We start from the raw sequence: 23,431 nt of genomic DNA on the forward strand, positions 1-23,431 counted from the left end.
CCATCAGAGAGCCTCATCCAAAACTACCACAAAAGACTCCAAGCTGTCAGTGATGTTAAAGGGGGCAACACACGGTATTAAGGAAAGGAGTATGTAAACTTTTGATCAGGGTCATTTGGGTAGTTTGTGTTGTCATGATTTAAAAAGAGTTAACACACACAGCGAGAGTGGTATATGTGTTCTTGCAGTTTGGGTCCTCAACCAGATGCCTGGGATTTTGAGGGTTCAGCACAGTGTCTTAGCTGTTCCTATGACTGTACTTGTCTGGACCCAGACTTCTGATGTTGTGCCTGGAATCTGCTGGAGCCATTCTTCCTAATGCTCCTTTCTCATACTCCTCCTTTGCTGTCGGCCAGGATTGCCAGATCGATTATCCCTGCGGTCTTCTTTCCCTTGTCAACCTCCACTATGCCTGGTTGGTTGGCCAGCAGCTGTTTGCCTGTCTGGAATTTGAAGTCCCACAAGCCCTTAGCCCTGTTGTGTTGTTCTTAACCATCTTCAGTAGTGTCTCTCATCAGGACTTGCCGAGACTTCTAATCAGATGTTCCCATATACTATTCACAACACTTGGTTGTGCCTCTCAGTGGATGCTGTTCAAGCCTGCATCTTGCTACTATGTGCTGGACTAACTCCAGAACACATTTCCACAGCCTCTAACTTGGGTCCTATCACCTGACTACATGGATCTGGTGCTTAGGGCCAGTTCCTGCTCGCTTATGGGTTTCCCACTTAGTTGTAGCTTCCCTGTATGTCCACAATCCTGCCTTCTGGCAACTCCACCACCTCAGTCTGGATCACCTTCCCTCTCTTTGCCACCATTCAGCCAATTATCCAATCCACATGACATCCCAATACATCCAGTGTTGGTAACGTTAGACTTTACCCTTGTGAAGTGTCTTGGGGTGACTTATGTTGTGCTGTGGCACAATGTAAATAAAGTGAACTGAACTGAAATTGATAGCCTCGCTGTAGATCCTGGTAAAATTCCTGAAGAGCAGCCTGTTACTTGACAGTGACATAAAAACGTTTGTGTACCTTGGACTTTTATACATTTAAATTTATGACACCAAGTTCCAAAAAATGAATTCAAGTTTCTTCATAAATTTTCCACAACAATTCTCTTTAACCCTGCGACACAATCCCAGATAAGCGGTTGAAGATGTATTAAATTCAGTGAAAACAAATCTGAACAACAGAATATAAGTTAAATAACAACGGGCACTCTTTCATGAAGTTCATTTATATAACTGACGGGGACTAGAGGGAGAGAGCATATCTCACCCATATTGGCCTCTCTTCATTGGCTTCCTGTTAATTCTAGAATAGAATTTAAAATTCTTCTTCTTACTTATAAGGTTTTGAATAATCAGGTCCCATCTTATCTTAGGGACCTCGTAGTACCATATCACCCCAATAGAGCGCTTCGCTCTCAGACTGCGGCTTACTTGTAGTTCCTAGGGTTTGTAAGAGTAGAATGGGAGGCAGAGCCTTCGGCTTTCAGGCTCCTCTCCTGTGGAACCAGCTCCCAATTCAGATCAGGGAGACAGACACCCTCTCTACTTTTAAGATTAGGCTTTAAAACTTTCCTTTTTGCTAAAGCTTATAGTTAGGGCTGGATCAGGTGACCCTGAACCATCCCTTAGTTATGCTGCTATAGACGTAGACTGCTGGGGGGTTCCCATGATGCACTGTTTCTTTCTCTTTTTGCTCTGTATGCACCACTCTGCATTTAATCATTAGTGATCGATCTCTGCTCCCCTCCACAGCATGTCTTTTTCCTGGTTCTCTCCCTCAGCCCCAACCAGTCCCAGCAGAAGACTGCCCCTCCCTGAGCCTGGTTCTGCTGGAGGTTTCTTCCTGTTAAAAGGGAGTTTTTCCTTCCCACTGTAGTCAAGTGCTTGCTCACAGGGGGTCGTTTTGACCGTTGGGGTTTTACATAATTATTGTATGGCCTTGCCTTACAATATAAAGCGCCTTGGGGCAACTGTTTGTTGTGATTTGGCGCTATATAAAAAACTGATTGATTGATTGATTGATTGATAACTGTGGTAAATCTATTTGGAGTAAGCAGTTCATAAAATGTGAGTTACTGTGTAATGTGCAACTTATTTCTGTTGCGTCACAAATTATACGGCTTCATGGTGCACTGGAAGAGAAGGATTTTCTTAGAAAAAAAAACATGAAATGTCAACTATAGCTTGCCAGAGGACGCATAAAGTGCCTCCAAAAAGTATTCACAGTGCTTCACTTTTTCCACAGTTTATTATGATACAGCCTTATTCTAAAATGGATGGAATTCATTTTATTTTTGTCCTCAAAATTCTACATACAATACCCCATAATCACAATGTGAAAAAAAGTGTTTTGTTTTTACATTTTTGCATATATACAGTTGTATGAAAAAGTTTGTGAACCCCTGACAACTTTCATGATTTTTCTATATAAATCATTGGTTGTCTGGATCAGCAATTTCAGTTAAATATATCATATAGCAGATGAACACACTGATATTTGAGAAGTGAAATTAAGTTTCTAGTATTTACAGAAAGTGTGCAATCATTATTCATTCAATTATTCATTTGAATACATGTAGCACTAATTATTGGAAAATAAAATTGGTTTGATAAGCTCACTGACCCTTGACCCCCTTACACTGGTGAATCCAGTCACGAGAAAGGGTATTTAAGGTGGCCATTTGCAAATGTTTCCCCTCTTTGCATCTTTTCTAATGCGTGGCAACATGGGAGCCTCTAAACAACTCTCAAATGACCTGAAAACAAGGATTGTTCAACATCATGGTTTAGGGGAAGGATACAAAAAGCTATCTCAGAGATTTCAGCTGTCAGTTTCCACTGTGAGGAACATAGTGAGGAAATGGAAGACCGTAGACACAGTACTAGTTAAGGCCCAAAGAGGCAGGCTAAGAAAAATCTTGATAAGCTGAAGCGAAGGATGGTGAGAACAGTCATAATCAACCCACAGACCTGCTCCAAAGATCTACAACATGATCTTGCTGCAGATAGTGTCTCTGTGCATACTTCAACTATACATCGAACTTTGCACAAAGAGATGCTGTATGATGCTGTAATGCAGAGGAAGCCTTTTCTGCATACACACCACAGAGTCGCTTGAGGTATGCTAAAGCACATTTGGACAAGCCAGCTTCATTTTGGAATAAAGTGCTGTGGACTGATGAAACTAAAATTGAGTTATTTGGACATAACAAGGGGCAGTATGCATGGCTGAAAAAGAACACAGCATTCCAAGAAAAACACTTGGTCCCTACAGTAAAATTTGGAGGTGGTTCCATCATGCTGTGTGGCTGTGGGGCCAGTGCAGGTACTGGGAATCTTGTTAAATCTGAGGGTCACTTTGATTCCAGTCAATATCAGCAGATTTTTTTAGAATAATGTTCATGACTCAGTGACAAAGTTGAAGTTGCGCAGGGGCTGGTTCTTTCAACAAGACACTGACCCTAACCACTGCTCAAAATCTACTAAGGCATTCATGCAGTGGGACAAGTACAACATTATGGAATGGCCATCTCAGTCCCCAGAACTGAATATTATTGAAAATCTGTGGTGTGATTTTAAGCGGGCTGTCCATGCTCGGAAACCAACAAATCTGACTGCACTGGAGATGTTTTGTTAAGAACTGCCCAAAATAACTTCAACCAGAATTCAGACTCTCATTGGAAGCTATGGGAAGCATTTCGAGGCTGTTATTTTTGCAAAAGAACGATCTACCAAATATTGATGTATTTTTTCTGTTGGGGTGCCTAAATTTATGCACTTGCCTAATTTTGTTTAAAGAATTATTGCACACTTTCTATAAATCCTTTAAACTTCATTTCATTTCTCAGATATCACTGTGTTTGTCTGCTATATGATTTTTTAACTGAAAATGCTGATCCAAACAACCAATGATTTATAAAGGAAAATCATGGAAATCATCAGGGGTGCCCAAACCTTTGCATACAACTGTGTGTGTGTATGTGTGTGTGTGTGTGTGTGTGCATCCCGTTTTTACTGATCATCCTTGAAATGCTTCTACAGCTTAATTGGAGTCCACTTGGGGTAAATTCAGTTGACTGGACATGATTTCGAAAGGCACATGTATAAAGTCTTACCTATATGTATAGTCTATGTATAAAGTCCTACAGTTGACAGTACATGTCAGAGCACAAAACAAGCATGAAGTCAAAGGAATTGTCTGTAGACCTCCGGGACAGGACTGTCTCGATGCACAAATCTGGGGAAGGGTCCAGAAACATTTCTGCTGCTTTGATGGTACCAATGAGCACAGTGGCCAGGCATCATGTTTGGAGGAAACCAGGCACCATCCCTACAGTGAAGCATGGTGGTGGCAGCATCATGTTGTGGGGATGTTTTTCAGTGTCAGGAACTGAAAGACTAGTCAGGATTGAGGGAAAGATAAATGCAGCAATGTACAGAGACATCCAGGATGAAAACCTGCTCCAGAGCACTTTTGACTGCAGATTGGGGCCAGAGTTCATGCAAAACAATGGCCCCACACAGCTACGATATCAAAGGAGTGACTTCAGGACAACTCTGTGAATGTCCTTGAGTGGCCCAGCCAGAGCCCAGACCTGAATCCAATTGAACATCTCTGGAGAGATATGAAAAAGGCTGTGCACCGACACTCCCCATCCAACCTGATGGAGCTTGAGAGGTGCTGCAAAGAGGAATAAGTAAAACTGCCCAAAGATAGGTGTGCTAAGCTTATGGCATCATATTCAAGAACACTTGAGGCTTTAATTTCTGCCAAAGATGCACCAACAAAGTACTGAGCAAAGGTTGTGATTACTTACGTACCTTCCATATCTTAGATTTTTATTTTTAATAAATTTGCATAAAGCCCACCCCACCAATTTTTTTCTTGTTGTCATTATGGGGTGTTGTGGGTAGAATTCTGAGGGAAAAATTAATTTATTCTATTTTGTAATAAGGCTGTAACATAGTAAAATGTGAAAAAAGTGAAGTGCTGTGAATATTTTCAGGATGAACCGTAGGTGGTTCGAACCAAGGTAGATTTGACCTGTTTTCATAAACCGTGTTTGAGTACTGACAATGCTGCATTTCAAATGAAGCTTAACAAAATGTCCCTTAGTCACACCATCTCATAACCATGACCATCTCACCTCTTCAGGTGGATTCCAGAGTCACTTTGAAAGAAATTCAAATGAAATTAATTTCTGTCATCAAAATGAATGCAATCATGGAATTATGATCAATGAACTACAACCTCCATTTTTTCAACTCAAATGTCATGATGTCTGCAACCTTCCAACGGTTGTCATGATATCTGTGTGTTGTAGAAATACAGATTTGACCTGGAATTAGTCATTAAAAACAAATGCACGCATGCACGCACGCACACATATACACACACACACACACACACACACACACACACACACACACACACACACACACACACACACACACACACTGAATACCCACCCCGAAAAAATAATTACTCCTCCACAGATGCAGGAGGTAAACAAACATCTAGATTTACTAAAGATGTGTATGGATGCAGTTCTCACCACAGGCTGGATATTGCTGACGTGCACCCTCTCTTGGTCCATCATATTGCGTGAGATAGTAATGGAGGGTAAATCGAGGCTCTGAGGGGGAAACTGAGGGATTAAGGAACCTCTGTGCTGGTTTTGGGGCTCTGGGATTGCTGGATAGGGTGAATCCACTTCCGACAGGCCCAGGCCAGACTCAGTCTCAGGTGGAGGTGTAATTGGAGGAATCTCAAACTCCTCATCTCCCAAACTTGGTGTGTGAAAAGTCTGTGAGGAAAAACAGAAAATTATGACAACCAGTTAAAAAAAAATAGCCACAATGCATTTGCAGAGGTAAGACTTAGTATCTAACAGATCGGAAGGAACTCTTGAGGGACTAAATAAGACTACTTTGTTTCAGAGAGGGAGTGTGTTAGGAGAGTTGTAATGCAGTTGTCTGTAAGTGCACTAACATGTAACATTTCATAAACCTATTAAAGTCCACTGTGAGGACAAATATGTAAAAAGGCAAGAGCAGAAAACGATCATGCCTAAAAAATATCAAGCAGCAATCATAAGAGAGGAAACATTATAAAAGCCCTTAATCTCTGGGATGGAAAATGCTGGGTTGAAGTGTAGTGAACATACACATCACAGAGAGATGGGTTTAAAGAACATTTTCAAAGATTATTACACTTGGCCAGAAGAAGTCTTTTTGTTCCCCTTGCCTGCACCCTTAAATCTGCTTATCAAACAGCCTAATCCTTCTGCCTTCAGTATTAAAGCTTTTGGTCACACTTAAGTTGCTTATGCCTTCTTGAAGATGGAAGTGTTCACCTACTTTGGTCTTGTTTTCATCTGAACATTGCATTAAGCTACACTGTGGAAGAGTCAATATGTTTATATCCTCACAATGAAGGCAGTGCTGGTCGACATGAAGCAACAGGAGTTGAACAGGGAACAAACAACATGATAAATAAGAAGCCATTAACTGGCAAATCCCCCACTCAACTCTGGGTAAAAATGTACATTGTATGACCTCATGACCTAAATAATGTCTAATGTGATACAGTCTTCAGACTGTACTGTCAATCTGGGCTAAATTAAAGCATTTGGACAACATAGAAGAAATAAGTTCTATACAGACCCTGAGGCCCAATTTTGTGGGCACAAAGCAAAACAATAGTTAACGCTCCCTGGTTAGGATGACAGACAATCACAGGTTATTTCCTCAGCCAAGGCCAGAATCCATGGGAGCCGCCAGTGTGACATAATGGAAGTAGTCATTACCTTGGAGATGTGCCATTTTGATTTCAAACAAATCTACAAATCCAAGACCATGGTCCTGTGTTTTTCTAGGAAGTGTAACCACCACAGCCTGTGAGATCAATCTAAATTCTTTGGATGGCCCACTAACAAAGCGCTGTTATGAAAACAGTGGATTGTATCTGAGAGGTAGGTCGTGAGCTGTGTTGTTTCTCCGTCAGCATGTTAATTGTGTACACCACGACAACCTACCAGCTATTATATTGCAAGTCGTGACTGGAATCGTACATGCCTTCTACACATCCCCCTCCCCCGTTTTTTCCACCAAACGAATTATCATCTTTCCAGCTCAAGGAAGTGGAGCGGTCTCGCTGATCAGACATTTGCTTGTTCTGTAAATAACCAGTTCCACAGATCTGCTCCTATGGGCTAACCCACTGGTGAAAACTTGTAAACAAACATAGTGACAGAGTGAGTGTGCTTGCTCTAGGGGTTGCTATGCTTAGACCTTACTTGTGTGAAGCGCCTTGAGACAACTTTGTTGTGATTTGGCGCTATATAAATGAAACAAATGAAATGATTATCACACTTGTGCGTTCAGGCAGGAACATACCAAAACACTGTAGGTGTTATCTTTCGTGCTCACTTGTACTTGAGCTTTCAAGGTCCTGACATCCCAGTGGTGCTCTACTAAAAGCATATGACTTTTTTAATCAACTTTGGCTCCTCAGAAAAGATTCCATACAGGCTAAAAGTCATGCCATATTGCTGTATTTGCTTGAAGCCGGTTGCAAAGATGTGACGTGATAGCATAAATGACGTAGGGTCAAACAGCCCCCATTTATAGCTGAGTGGGCTGGGACAATGTAGATGAAGTGTCTTGTCCACAGACACAGATATTTCACATGACTGGGAAACAAAGCCAGGTCTATATATTGGCAGAGCACGTAGCTCAGTGCCTAAGAAGGTCAGCTACCAGTATGTAGACCTGGGTTTGATTCCTGTTCACACTACTCATCTGTGTCCTTGTACAAGACACTTCATGTACATTGTTTGAGTTCACCCATCTATAATGGATACCGTCTTTGGCTGATGAATTAAAACGCGTCAGACTGGCGTTCCCTTGAGGCAGTGTCATATATTCTCATCCGCTTCCCCTAGTTGCTCCCAGTGTGTAGTGGGCACCTTGCATGGCAGCAGCCTCACATCAGGGTGAATGTGAGGCATTGATGTGTAAAGCGCTTTGAGTATCTGATGCAGATGGATAAGTGCTATATAAATGCAGTCCATTTATCATTTTCACAAGTACAGAATCTGAAGATAAGCACCGGCACAATGGGCCTAAAGGACGATATAGGATTCATGTATTGGCAGCCCGACTCCTATCCCATTCCGGGATTTGTGGTCACTGTACGCGCACGCGCACACACACACACACACACACACAAATTTCAATCAATCAACATTTATTTATAAAGTGCTTAACAGCACCAGATGGTGTCCAAAGTGCTTAACAGTAAAAACACAGATTCACAAAAAAATAAAACACATTTAAAACAGCACATAAAAACCCAGAACATGTCACCTCCCCACTAGGTGTTAAAAGCCAACTTAAATAAATAAGTCTTTAATTCAGATTTAAAATGTGCGAGGTCAGGAATAGTGCGCAAGTTCAGAGGTACCTCGTTCCACAGTCTGGGGCCAGCTACCGCAAAGCACAATCACCCCAGAATTTATATTTTGACCTCAGAACATCTAAGTAAAGCTGGCCAGATGCCCGTAATGTTCCACAGTAAGTGCGCAGCGTTAAAATTTCAGACAGGTGAGGAGGTGCGAGGCCATTAATAGCTTTAATTTCAGACCCTACCAATGTCCATAATCAAAATAATTAAGATAATCTCAATCTTGGTTGATACCTGGGAAACAGTTGTAGTAAGTAAAACCATCTCTGAGTCAAATTGTGATTTTGCACTCACTGACCCCATGAATTACTTAACAAAACAGGATACTGTTGCCATGATGATTATTTCCACCATTGGGATGACCCATGTACAATATTTGATTAGTTTGGTCTCAAGGGCTTTGGAGGTACTGTGGAAACATTCAAAATGATTAATTTGAGGTGTAGATTAATATAATTTCAAACCCAACCAGTATCAAACTTTAAGCCACGGTAATGGGAATTTGGTGCCTCGTGGGTGACAGAGTCAGGTCAGGTCAAGCATGCTAAATTTGGACCCTACCAAAAACTAATTAATACAGACATGGGCACAACGGAACAGTGGTAGTGGTCTTGCCTTCCAACAAGAAGGTCCCCTTTTCAAAGTTATGTTAGGAAAGACATCAGGTGGAAAACCTCTACGTAATCAACACACAGATCCATGCAGGAGTTGCTGATGTGACCCAGAGCAAAAAACAGGAGCAGCAAAAAATAAATAAATTAATTAAATAAATAAATAAATAAAGGAATGATATAGTCTCTATGCACCAAAATATGATTTTGCACTCACTGACCTGATTAATATGCAAATGTGTTCACTCTTGCTCCTGGTCTCCCGTTTTGTGAGAAGCAGACGCAGTGGTATGTTGACATTATATTGCATTTCTAACCTTCACATTATTTTATTTATATTTAACAAAAATAAACAAGTAAATAAAACGCGTCTTTCTTTCATATTCCACCACGTCTCATTGTAAGGCCCTAGAATCTTTCTCTAAACATTTGCACCTACAGCCCACAAAGGTACATCTTTAAACTTGGGCTGTAATACAGTCCTTTGTCCACCTGTTAGTTATTGACAGTGATAAAGGTAATGAAGCAAGTAATCTTGCCTTGAACATAATGAATTAACAAATTACACAGGTAAACAAATATACATATGTGCCAATAATCAATGAAAAAGTTTTAAATGAAAGGCATCGGAAGACTGATGCACACCCTGTGCACTCTATATACCATGATATAAAGGTGCACAGCTGCACGGTGTGTTTGTCAATGTATGACTTTGTCGTATGACTTCTGTGTGACTTCATTATGAAGTCATTCATAGAAAATCAATCGGAACTACTCTGCTGATCACCATATGCTTTAGATTACCTATCTGGGCTTCTTGGTTGCTTAGATATATCAAAAAACATTTTTAGACCATGTTTTCCTTGAACTTGCCCTTTGACCTCAAACCAAACTACTGCAAATTCTAATCACCTCTCGATCTATTCAAATAATATTCTGACCAAGTTTGTCTGATTGGGCATGTCAGAAGCCATCCGGCCGACTGCACGCAACGATGGAAATGGGTCCAGGACACAGGAAAAACCAGGAGAAAAAGGGCAGCGGAAGGGCACGGGGCCAGGAAGGGCAGCCACCAGAGCCACTGGGGCAGCACGACGAATCACCAGGGGAACGGCCCAGTGGCGCAAGAATGCACACCCACACCGCCCCCCCACGGAGGCACAGGAAGCAACCGCATACCCAAGGGAAGCACCCACTCAACCACTAGTGCGGGCAGGGACCACGGAGCCATATGAGGGTGGAGACCGGCCCCCAGACAATAGGCAAGGCCCAATCCCCCGGGCCAGGAAGCACAAGAGGCTCCACCAACACCCAAAATTTCCCCAGCACAGCCAGCAGGACCCCGCCAAACTCCCCCCCCCCCAGCCCCCAACCCCACCCCAAACACCAAAGCCCAAGATCGGGAGACTGCCCAAGTGAGAGCGGGGCAATACTCCACCCCACGGAAACCACGGCCCCAACCCCTTTTTTGAAGAAAGTTGGGTAAGCACCACCCAAAATTAAATTATTAGTTTTTTTAAATTAAAGATTATTAAACAACCACTTAAAATGAATTAATTCCATGACCCCCAACACACTGTAAAAAGCAAAAAATAAAGAGTTTACACAATCTTTTTCCTGTCTCTTCTGTGTATGATTTGTAAAAATGTCATCTGTTTGACCTGTGCAGTTATTCTGAAAGACTGTTGGCCAAGAAACATGAAGTATTCCAGCACAATGGCTAGCTTTGTACAAGCCCCAATCACACACTGAAGGAGTCACCAACAGTTTATGCTTGCTTTTGTCAGACAGAAGTCCTTTTCACATCCACAAAATGAGTTCCTTGTCAGCTGAAGTTTTGTGTGTGTTCAAAACTTTGAGTTGCGTTCAGATGGAGAGCTTTCCTGCTGCCTGCATGTTTTTCATTTTGAGTGTGAGAGAGTGCAACATGGCCTGAGTACACACAGTGCTTCTGGACACAAACACAGGGAAAACTGAGTTCATGTGGTTACAGTCTGTGACAGTCTGGATGTTCCACTGTTTTCAGTGAGAGGCTGAAGGGAAAATTATGGTTGTTTATGTTAACAAGGGGAGAAAATGGACAGCAACAAATTAGTTATTTAACTGCAGAGTTGCCTGGATTTAAACAGGTAGGAGAACTTTTGAAGCATCCATGAGAACCAGAGTATTCTGCTTTAATATAAGGGCTGTGCAAAATGTTTCAGTGAAGTAAATTATTGTTGGTGTGGTTATCATTGAAAAATGGCTGTGCACAAACAGTATAGGTCGTCACTTTTTTTTTTTTTTTGCTACCCAGATGAAAAAGCAGTTTAAGCATCAGACATCAGTTGATAAGGAACACATTTAATACATCTAGAAATTATTCACAGTGCAGCAGTTTTTTCACATGCTTTTATGTTGCAGCCTCATTGCCTCGTCCTCAAAATTCTACACACAACACCTTATTAATGACAATGTGAATTTTTTTTTTAATTTTTGCAAACTGATTAAAAATAAAGGCTGTGAATACTTATGTGCATGTAATACATGCATAAGTATTCACAGCCTTTTCCATGAAGCTCAAAACTGAGCTCAGTATCCTGTTTCCACTGATGCTCCTTGAGATGTTTCTACAGCTAAACTGGAGTCCACCTGAGGTAAGTTCAGTTGCTTGAACATGATTTTGAAAGGCACTCACCTGTCTACATAAAATGTCCCACAGCTGACAGTGCATGTCAGAGCACAAACTAAGCTTGATGTCAAAGGAATTATTTGCAGACCTCGAGACAGGATTGTATTGAGGCACAAACCTGGGAAAGGGTACAGAAACATTTCTGCTGCTTTGAAGGTTCTAATGAGCAGTGGCCTACATGGAAATGGAAGAAGTTCAGATCCACCAAAACTCTTCCTAGAGCTGGCCGCCCATCTAAACTGAGTGATCGGGGGAGAAGGGAGAAGTCAGGGAGGTGACCAAGAACCCGATGGTCACTCTGTCAGAACTCCATCATTCCTCTGTGAAGAGAGGAGAACCTTCCAGAAGCACAACAGTTTCTGCAGCAATCCTCCAATCAGGCCTGTATGGTTGAGTGGCCAGACAGAAGCCACTCCTTAGTGAAACCCACATGGCAGCCTGCCTGTAGTTTGCCAAAATGGATTTGAAGGACTCTCAGATCATGATAAACAAAATTCTCTGCTCTGATGAGACCAGGATTGAGCTCTATGGTGTGAATGCCAGGCATCATGTTTGGAGGAAAACAGGCACAAGCCCTACAGTGAAGAATGGTGGTGGCAGCATCACGTTGTGGGGAACTTTTCCAGCAGCAGGAACTGGGAGACTCAGAATTGAGGGAAAGATGAATGCAGTAATGTACAGAGACATGCTGGATGAAAACCTGGTCCAGAGCGCTCTTGACCTCAGACTGGGGTGATGGTTCCTCTTTGAGCAGGACAATGACTCTAAGCACACAACCAAGATAAGCAAGAAGTGGCTTCAGGACAACTGGCTGTGCACCGACACTCCCCATCCAACCTGATGGAGCTTGAGAGGTGCTACAAAGAGGAATGGGCAAAAACTGCCCAAAGATACGTACGCCAAGCTTGTGGCATCATATTCAAGAAGTCTTGAGACTGTAATTGCTGCCAAACGTGCATCAACAAAGTACTGAGCACAGGGTGTGAATACCTATGTACATGCATTTTCTTAGTTTTTTATTTTTAATAAATTTGCAAAAGAAAAAAAAAAAAACACCTTAAAAACACCCCCCCAAAACACACAAAATTTTTTCATGTTGTCATTATGGGATGTTGTGTGTTGTGAAAGTGTAGTGACACGGACCCACAACAGGGAGCGCAAATGAACGGCCAATAGATGAGCCAAAAGGTAACAATTTAATGTTGTGAAATGTGCACAATGAACATACAGACAATCTCAGAATATAATTACAGTCAATCCACAAAGGTGACGTGTGGGCAGGCTCGAGGATAGAAGACGTCTGTCCTGAGAAGAGCCGGAACCACACGATTTCCACCGCCACAGAACCTGGTGAATACTGGAGCCGCCAAGTCCCGAATTCCCAGGTGATCACCGTCCCCGACTGTCGGATCTGGTACTGCTGGCGAGAACAAAGACAGTCAAGTGTGGGTGTGTGTACACCCAGTAACAACAGCGGTGGGAATGCCACCTCCACCTCTCACTCAATAACTGCAGAGTACTGTAGATTCATCAGGGGAAAAGAGTGCCTTCAACGCTCTCTCAGCTTTCACCGACAGAGGTACCAGTACTCCTGCAAACACTCACAATATACAAATATTGCAATCACAAATGGCTGAGGATATTACCTCCAATGAAGTATGATATCTCGGCAACGAGGTGGAGATGACGTCTGGTCTTTATGGAGTGAGAGGACATTGAGTAGATGGGTGACAGCTGTCAAGAGGTAATGAGTGACAGCTGTCACCTCCGGCTGCGTCCATGGCGGCAGCGCCCTCTCGTGCCTGAAGCCCACACTTCAGGCAGGGCGCCCTCTGGTGGTGGGCCAGCAGTACCTCCTCTTCTGGCGGCCCACACACAACATTGTGAGTAGGAAAAAATTTATTTATTGCATTTTGGAATAAAGCTGTAACATAAAAAGTGGAAAAATGAAGCGCTGTGAATACTTTCTGGATGGACTGTTAATGACAAAAAATCATCAGGGATCACTCAAAATGAGTAGGCTGTCCTCCTATTTGTGGGCCTGTAGGTGACTGATGAGGCCAATACTTGATTTACATATTCTGCAGACTATTGGACAGCAGGTTGTGTTTTCCCACTCTTTCCTTCTTTCGCGCTTCTTCATAGCATCTTGGCGAAGGCTTGCCTCATAACACTCAGTGCCGTTGGCTTGATCTTCCCACTTTTATACTGCATCTCTTTAAAATGGTCTTTAAGACCATTTAAAAAATGGTCTTTAAAACATTTGCAATGACCACCCTGCATCCTTTTGCCATCTTGCAACTGAGAATATAAAAGTTCCTTGGGCAGGCAAATCATTAGGCATGCGTAGAATGTGCCCAGTCCAACGCAGCTGATTACGGACAACCATGGTTTCCATGCTGGTAATGTTTGCCTGCTCCAGGACACTAATGTCTACCTTGTCATTTGATACCTAGGATTTGGTGAAGGCAAAGTTGATTGTACTTTTCTAGGCTTTTCACATGTCGCGTATTGGTTGTCCAGGTCTTGCAGGCATACAACAGTGTAGGGATAATGACGGCTTTAATAACAAGAATTTTGGTATCTGGATGAAGGTCTTTATCTTTGAATATTCATTCTCTGAACCGCCTGAATGCAACACAGGCACAAGTGAGCCGATGCTGCACTTCCGTGTCAATATCTGCAGTTAAGGAGAGGTGACTTCCAAGGTATGGGAAGTCAAAGACTTTTCCGGAAGTGTGTTGTCGATTACTAGATGTGGGTCTTCTCTGACTCCTTTTGGAGGTGGCTGGAACAGTACTTTAGTCTTTTGGATGTTAAACATAAGTCCAAGGCTCTCACAGGCCTCTGTGAAAGCACTCAAGATGGTGTGGCAGTATTGAGCAGAAAAAGCACACACAACACTGTCGTCGGCATATTGGAATTCCATCACAGAAGCTATAGAGACCTTAGTCTTGGCTTTAAGCCTGTGAAAACCGAACAGCTTACCATCCATTCTATGGATCATTCAGATGCCTTCAGGATCCCTGTCTTTGTCTGGATGGAGGATCACGGAGATGAAGACTGAGAATAAGTTAAGGGAAATTATACATCCTTGTTTGACTCCAGTAGTAATATAGAAAGGGTCACTTTCAGAACCAGCTCGAGAAAGTATGGTGGCCTTCATGTCATTGTGTAGTAACCGTAGGATGCTGATAAATTTACTACAACATTCAATTCTGGACAACATGGTCCAAAGTGCTGAGCGATTCACCATGTCAAAAGCCTTTGACAAATTGCTGAAAGCCATATTCAACGGAAGGTTTTGTTCTTGGCATTTCTCTTACATCTGTCTTGCAGTAAAGATCATATCCACTGTACCTCTAAATTTTCTAAAACCACATTGTAACTCAGGAAGAACTTCTTCAGAGACCGTGATAAGACTGCTTACAAGGATCCTAGCCAGGATTTTACCCACAATTGCCAGGAGAGATATCCCTCTGTAGTTTTCACAGATGGTCTTGTCCTCTTTCTATAAAATCTTTCTCCCAGATCTCTGCAATGAGGGCAAACAACTGGTTGGTTAGTGCAGAGTCTCCGTGCTTAAATACCTCAGCAGGAATGCCATGGCTTTGTTGTTTTTCATCTGGCCACTTGCAGTCACTAGCTCAGTAATGTTCGGAAGTAGGAGGATCTTGCCAAACACTCCCTCAACAGTAGAGTTCTGGTTTAGCAGGTCTTTAAAGTGCTGTCTCCAATGCTGATTGATTGCATGCAGATCCGTCAAGAGTTCAGAGCCATCCCCATCCTTGATCTCAAAGGATTAAGGCCTTGATTGTTAGGTTCAAAATGGCTTGTGTAGCACTAAGGGCCCCTTCACACATAACACGAAAGACGCAGAAACCGGAAGAAAATCCACAAACCAAACATGAAAAGGGGAACCATGAAACATTCCACATGCTGTCAAGAGGGACACACGGTCACACAGGCGTGCACGACACACCAGTGACAGTTTCATGCACGCTCGTGCACATGCACAAACACAGTGCGACCAGCTGGAAAGTGTTGCACCACATCGCGCCACTGTTGTGGAGAAAAAGAAAAAACTAAAAACCGGCTGGAAAGTGTGGAACCACATTGTGCGCTGCTGTGGAGAAACAGAAAATAAAACATAAATGCCACCCGTGGGATTCAAACCTGCAATTTACAAAAGCTTTGATTAATAGATGGAAACTTTACCACTGTGCTAACATCACTGAACTATAACCGGAGCATAGAATGCCTAAAATCAACAAGGAGTTAAACATATTTTTTTTAAAAAGAAATTAGACAGTGTAGACAAAGAGGAAGTCTGTAATTTCGCTGTAATAACTGACAAAACAGCTTCGTTATGTCATATTTTTGGTGATATGTGACTGAAAGTGCCATATTTGTCACACTGTTGGCTTGTTGGTGTTGAACCTCTACTGCTGGTTGGCTCTCACTGCGGTATTGTATCACTTCCTGTTCCGGAGCACAGTGGTGTTTTGCTGTATCTGTTAGCTGTTTAATCTGCACAGTTAGAATGATCTAGTTAACTAGATAACGATTTGTTTCACAGTGTAATCTTCATGTGCCTTAACTAAAGCACTCCCTCTGCTGAATCACTTCTAAATTATTTACACATTATTCACTTTGCGTGTTTTTAGGAATCTGCTAGCTTAGCGCAGCTACTAGCTCTTAGCCAGTTTAGCATGGCGGCTTCTCCTGTCTCTCCCGCACTTTTATGCTCTGGGTGTGAAATGTTTAGTTATTCCTTGGCCTCCATTAGCAGTAATGGTACTTGTAATAAGTATAGCTTATTCGTAGCTTTGGGGGCCAGGCTGGGCGAATTGGAGACTCGGCTCCGCACCTTGGAAAATCCTACAGCTAGCCAGGCCCCTGTAGTCGGTGCGGACCAAGGTAGATTAGCCGCTGTTAGTTCCCTCCCGGCATATCCCGAGCAGCCGGGAAAGCAGGCCGACTGGGTGACTGTGAGGAGGAAGCATAGTCCTAAACAGAAGCCCCGTGTACACCGCCAACCCGTTCACATCTCTAACCGTTTTTCCCCACTCGGTGACACACCCGCTGAGGATAAAACTCTGATTATTGGCGACTCTTTTGAGAAATGTGAAGTTAGCGACACCAGCAACCATAGTCAATTGTCTTCCGGGGGCCAGAGCAGGCGACACTGAAGGAAATTTGAAACTGCTGGCTAAGGCTAAGCATAAATTTGGTAAGATTGTAATTCACGTCGGCAGTAATGACACCCGGTTATGCCAATCGGAGGTCACTAAAATTAAAATTGAATCGGTGTGTAACTTTGCACAAACAATGTCGGACTCTGTAGTTTTCTCTGGGCCCCTCCCCAATCGGACCGGGAGTGACATGTTTAGCCGCATGTTCTCCTTGAATTGCTGGCTGTCTGAGTGGTGTCCAAAAAATGAGGTGGGCTTCATAGATAATTGGCAAAGCTTCTGGGGAAAACCTGGTCTTGTTAGGAGTGACGGCATCCATCCCACTTTGGATGGAGCAGCTCTCATTTCTAGAAATCTGGCCAATTTTCTTAAATCCTCCAAACCGTGACTATCCAGGGTTGGGACCAGGAAGCAGAGTTGTAGTCTTACACACCTCTCTGCAGCTTCTCTCCCCCTGCCATCCCCTCATTACCCCATCCCCGTAGAGACGGTGCCTGCTCCCAGACCACCAACAACCAGTAAAAATCTACTTAAGCATAAAAATTCAAAAAGAAAAAATAATATAGCACCTTCAACTGCACCACAGACTAAAACAGTTAAATGTGGTCTATTAAACATTAGATCTCTCTCTTCTAAGTCCCTGTTAGTAAATGATATAATAATGGATCAACATATTGATTTATTCTGCCTTACAGAAACCTGGTTACAGCAGGATGAATATGTTAGTTTAAATGAGTCAACACCCCCGAGTCACACTAACTGCCAGAATGCTCGTAGCACGGGCCGAGGCGGAGGATTAGCAGCAATCTTCCACTCAGGCTTAGTAATTAATCAAAAACCCAGACAGAGCTTTAATTCATTTGAAAGCTTGTCTCTTAGTCTTGTCCATCCAAATTGGAAGTCCCAAAAACCAGTTTTATTTGTTATCTATCGTCCACCTGGTCATTACTGTGAGTTTCTCTGTAAATTTTCGGACCTTTTGTCTGACTTAGTGCTTAGCTCAGATAAGATAATTATAGTGGGCGATTTTAACATCCACACAGATGCTGAGAATGACAGCCTCAACACTGCATTTAATCTATTGTTAGACTCGACTGGCTTTGCTCAAAATGTAAATGAGTCCACCCACCACTTTAATCATACCTTAGATCTTGTTCTGACTTATGGTATGGAAACTGAAGACTTAACAGTATTCCCTGAAAACCCCTTCTGTCTGATCATTTCTTAATAACATTTACATTTACTCTGATGGACTACCCAGTAGTGGGGAATAAGTTTCATTACAGTAGAAGTCTTTCAGAAAGCGCTGTAACTAGGTTTAAGGATATGATTCCTTCTTTATGTTCTCCAATGCCATATACCAACACAGGGCAGAGTGTTGAGTCAGAGCTCTATTGAGCCGAGTATTCCTTTAACTTTAACTAGTAATGACTTCATGACTTTCTTTGCTAATAAAATTTTAACTATTAGAGAAAAAAATTACTCATAACCATCCCAAAGACATATCGTTCTCTTTGGCTGCTTTCAGTGATGCCGGTATTTGGTTAGACTCTTTCTCTCTGATTGTTCTGTCTGAGTTATTTTCATTAGTTACTTCCTCCAAACCATCAACATGTCTATTAGACCCCATTCCTACCAGGCTGCTCAAGGAAGCCCTACCATTAATTAATGCTTCGATCTTAAATATGATCAATCTGACTTTATTAGTTGGCTATGTACCACAGGCTGTTAAGGTGGAAGTAATTAAACCATTACTTAAAAAGCCATCACTTGACCCAGTTATCTTAGCTAATTATAGGCCAATCTCCAACCTTCCTTTTCTCTCAAAAATTCTTGAAAGGGTAGTTGTAAAACAGCTAACTGATCATCTGCAGAGGAATGGTCTATTTGAAGAGTTTCAGTCAGGGTTTAGAATTCATCATAGTACAGAAACAGCATTAGTGAAGGTTACAAATGATCTTCTTATGGCCTCAGACAGTGGACTCATCTCTGTGCTTGTTCTGTTAGACCTCAGTGCTGCTTTTGATACTGTTGACCATAAAATTTTATTACAGAGATTAGAGCATGCCATAGGTATTAAAGGCACTGCGCTGTGGTGGTTTGAATCATATTTATCTAACAGATTACAATTTGTTCATGTAAATGGGGAATCTTCTTCACAGACTAAGGTTAATTATGGAGTTCCACAAGGTTCTGTGCTAGGACCAATTTTATTCACTTTATACATGCTTCCCTTAGGCAGTATTATTAGACAGCATTGCTTAAATTTTCATTGTTACGCAGATGATACTCAGCTTTATCTATCCATGAAACCAAAGGACACACACCAATTAGCTAAACTGCAGGATTGTCTTACAGACATAAAGACATGGATGACCTCTAATTTCCTGCTTTTAAACTCAGATAAAACTGAAGTTATTGCACTTGGCCCCACAAATCTTAGAAACATGGTGTCTAACAAGATCCTTACTCTGGATGGCATTACCCTGACCTCTAGTAATACTGTGAGAAATCTTGGAGTCATTTTTGATCAGGATATGTCATTCAATGTGCATATTAAACAAATATGTAGGACTGCTTTTTTGCATTTGCGCAATATCTCTAAAATTAGAAAGGTCTTGTCTCAGAGTGATGCTGAAAAACTAATTCATGCATTTATTTCCGCTAGGCTGGACTATTGTAATTCATTATTATCAGGTTGTCCTAAAAGTTCCCTGAAAAGCCTTCAGTTAATTCAAAATGCTGCAGCTGGAGTACTGACAGGGACTAGAAGGAGAGAGCATATCTCACCCACATTGGCCTCTCTTCATTGGCTTCCTGTTAATTCTAGAATAGAATTTAAAATTCTTCTTCTTACTTATAAGGTTTTGAATAATCAGGTCCCATCTTATCTTAGGGACCTCAAAGTACCATATCACCCCAATAGAGCGCTTCACTCTCAGACTGCAGGCTTATTTGTAGTTCCTAGGGTTTGTAAGAGTAGAATGGGAGGCAGAGCCTTCAGCTTTCAGGCTCCTCTCCTCTGGAACCAGCTCCCAATTTGGATCAGGGAGACAGACACCCTCTCTACTTTTAAGATTAGGCTTAAAACTTTCCTTTTTGCTAAAGCTTATAGTTAGGGCTGGATCAGGTGACCCTGAACCATCCCTTAGTTATGCTGCTATAGACTTAGACTGCTGGGGGGTTCCCATGATGCACTGAGTGTTTCTTTCTCTTTTTGCTCTGTATGCACCATTCTGCATTTAATCATTAGTGATTGTTCTCTGCTCCCCTCCACAGCATGTCTTTTTCCTGGTTCTCTCCTTCAGCCCCAACCAGTCCCAGTAGAAGACTGCCCCTCCCTGAGCCTGGTTCTGCTGGAGGTTTCTTCCTGTTAAAAGGGAGTTTTTCCTTCCCATAGTCGCCAAGTGCTTGCTCACAGGGGGTCGTTTTGACAGTTGGGGTTTTTCTGTAATTATTGTATGGCTTTGCCTTGCAATATGAAGTGCCTTGGGGCAACTGTTTGTTGTGATTTGGCGCTATATAAATTAAATTGATTTGATTTGATTTGATTTGTAGTCCTGCGGCGCACTGGCTGTGGTCTCTGGTTTGCCGATCCCCATCTGTACATAAATATCAGTACGTCATGCAAGTGTGCAAGTGAAACACACACACCCATGTGTTGTGGGGGGAACGGGGGGAGGCGCAACACACACGCGATACATACGCACAGCACGTGTTATGGGGGGAGCCGACACTCTGGCACGCCACGTGTGTTGCTTGGCAACTCCACAGTCATGGGGGTACTTTGAAAAATTCCACAGTGAGCTTAAAAGTGGTCACATGCTCTCTATTTTCATGCTAACAGCGTGAATGGCTTCAAATTTTCAAAGTGTCCACCGAGCGGTGTTGGATGTTCGTGTGTGTCACCTGGAATTTGGCCAACACCTGTCGCGATCTAATGGGCTCTCACAGAGCACTCTCTTTCAGCCACTGGTGTGTGAATAGTTGTAGCGACAATCAATCAATCAACTTTTTTCTTATATAGCGCCAAATCACAACAAACAGTTGCCCCAAGGCGCTCCATATTGTAAGGCAAGGCCATACAATAATTATGAAAAACCCCAACGGTCAAAACAACCCCCTATGAGCAAGCACTTGGCCACAGTGGGAAGGAAAAACTCCCTTTTAACAGGAAGAAACCTCCAGCAGAACCAGGCTCAGGGAGGGGCAGTCTTCTGCTGAGACTGGTTGGGGCTGAGGGAAAGAACCAGGAAAAAGACATGCCGAGAAGGGGGGCAGAGATCGATCACTAATGATTAAATGCAGAGTGATGCATACGGAGCAAAAAGAGAAAGAAACAGTGCATCATGGGAACCCCCCCACAGTCTACATCTAAAGCAACATAACCAAGGGATGGTCCAGGGTCACCCGATCCAGCCCTAACTATAAGCCTTAGCGAAAAGGAAAGTTTTAAGCCTAATCTTAAAAGTAGAGAGGGTATCTGTCTCCCTGATCTGAATTGGGAGCTGGTTCCACAGGAGAGGAGCCTGAAAGCTGAAGACTCTGCCTCCCATTCTACTCTTACAAACCCTAGGAACTACAAGTAAGCCCGCAGTCTGAGAGCGAAGCGCTCTAATGGGGTAATATGGTACTACGAGGTCCCTAAGATAAGATGGGACCTGATTATTCAAAACCTTATAAGTAAGAAGAAGAATTTTAAATTCTATTCTAGAATTAACAGGAAGCCAATGAAGAGAGGCCAACACGGGTGAGATATGCTCTCTCCTGCTAGTCCCCGTCAGTACTCTAGCTGCAGCATTCTGAACCAACTGAAGGCTTTTTAGGGAACTTTTAGGACAACCTGATAATAATGAATTACAATAGTCCAGCCTAGAGGAAATAAATGCATGAATTAGTTTTTCAGCATCACTCTGAGACAAGACCTTTCTGATTTTAGAGATATTGCGTAAATGCAAAAAGGCAGTCCTACATATTTGTTTAATATGCGCTTTGAATAACATATCCTGATCAAAAATGACTCCAAGATTTCTCACAGTATTACTAGAGATCAGGGAAATGCCATCCAGAGTAACGATCTGGTTAGACACCATGCTTCTAAGATTTGTGGGGCCAAGTACAATAACTTCAGTTTTATCTGAGTTTAAAAGCAGGAAATTAGAGGTCATCCATGTCTTTATGTCTGTAAGACAATCCTGCAGTTTAGCTAATTGGTGTGTATCCTCTGGCTTCATGGATAAATAAAGCTGGGTATCATCTGCGTAACAATGAAAATTTAAGCAATACCGTCTAATAATACTGCCTGACAAGTGTACAAGGCGTTACAGGCAGCTCCAATTTTTCACGACTGGCATGCAATTCCTCCTTCGTGTACGAGTTGGCTTCAACCGTCTTATGTGTGAAGGAGCCCTAAAGAATGTGCGAGATATCCACAAGACACTGTTGCTCGTCTGCCTTCATGCGCCACCACTGGTTGTTAATGACCCTGATCTTTTTCTGTACCTCTGCCTTATCCTCCAGAATGTCACGTTTTTACTTTTGGCATGTGGATCTCTTTGTCAAGCCTGAAAGGCTGCCCTCTTCCTATCTGTCACACTACACACGACCCCAATTCCAATGAAGTTGGGACGTTGTGTAAAATGTAAATAAAAACAGAATACAATAGTAAGTAAGTCACTTTGGCTGCTCCAATGTTTGCACTCGGGGTCGCCACAGCAAATCCAAGGTGGATCTGCATGTTGAATTGGCACAGGTTTTATGCCGGATGCCCTTCCTCATGCAATTCCACATGACATGGAGAAATGTGGCAGGGGTGGGATTTGAACCCGGAACCTTCTGCACTGAAAAACAGAATACAATGATTTGCAAATTATCTTCAACCTATATTCAATTGAATACACCGCAAAGACAAGATATTTAATGTTCAAACTGATAAACTTAATTGTTTCTGTGCAAATATTTCCTCATTTTGAAATGGATGCCTGCAACACATTTCAAAAAAGCTGGGACAGTGCTATGTTTACCACTGTGTTACATCACTTTTCCTTCTAACAACACTCAATAAGTGCTTGGGAACTGAGGACACTAACTGTTGAAGCTTTGGAGGTGGAATTCTTTCCCATTCTTGCTTGATGTACGACTTCAGTTGTTCAACAGTCCGGGGTCTCCACTGTCGTATTTTGCACTTCATAATGCGCCACACATTTTCAATAGGCGACAGGTCTGGACTGCATGCAGGCCAGTCTAGCAACTCGTGCAGAATGTGGCTTGGTATTGTCTTGATGAAATAAGCAGGGACATCCCTGAAAAAGACATTGCTTGGATGGCAGCATGTGTTGCTCCAAAACCTGAATGTACCTTTCAGCACTGATGATGCCATCACAAATGTGTAAGTTGCCCATGCCATTGGCAACTAACAAACACACTAACACATCCTGATACCATCACAGATGCTGGCTTTTGAACTTTGGGCT

General features: G+C 42.5%; 1 protein-coding gene across 2 annotated transcripts in view; it reads right to left on the reverse strand.

The window, feature by feature from the left end:
• Positions 1-23,431, reverse strand: part of tox3 (TOX high mobility group box family member 3) — a 190,900-nt gene that overhangs the window by 26,305 nt on the left and 141,164 nt on the right. Inside the window, exon 3 of one of the 2 annotated variants that reach the window (XM_034186157.1) lies at positions 5,570-5,821. The exons of the other annotated variant lie outside the window; for it this stretch is intronic. Within the exon in view, the coding sequence (XP_034042048.1) occupies positions 5,570-5,821 (252 nt within the window). The remainder of the gene's footprint in view (positions 1-5,569; positions 5,822-23,431) is intronic. 2 annotated transcript variants of the gene reach the window in all.

The sequence above is a fragment of the Thalassophryne amazonica genome, chromosome 2 (assembly GCF_902500255.1).
Source record: "Thalassophryne amazonica chromosome 2, fThaAma1.1, whole genome shotgun sequence".
Taxonomy (NCBI): Eukaryota; Metazoa; Chordata; class Actinopteri; order Batrachoidiformes; family Batrachoididae; genus Thalassophryne; species Thalassophryne amazonica.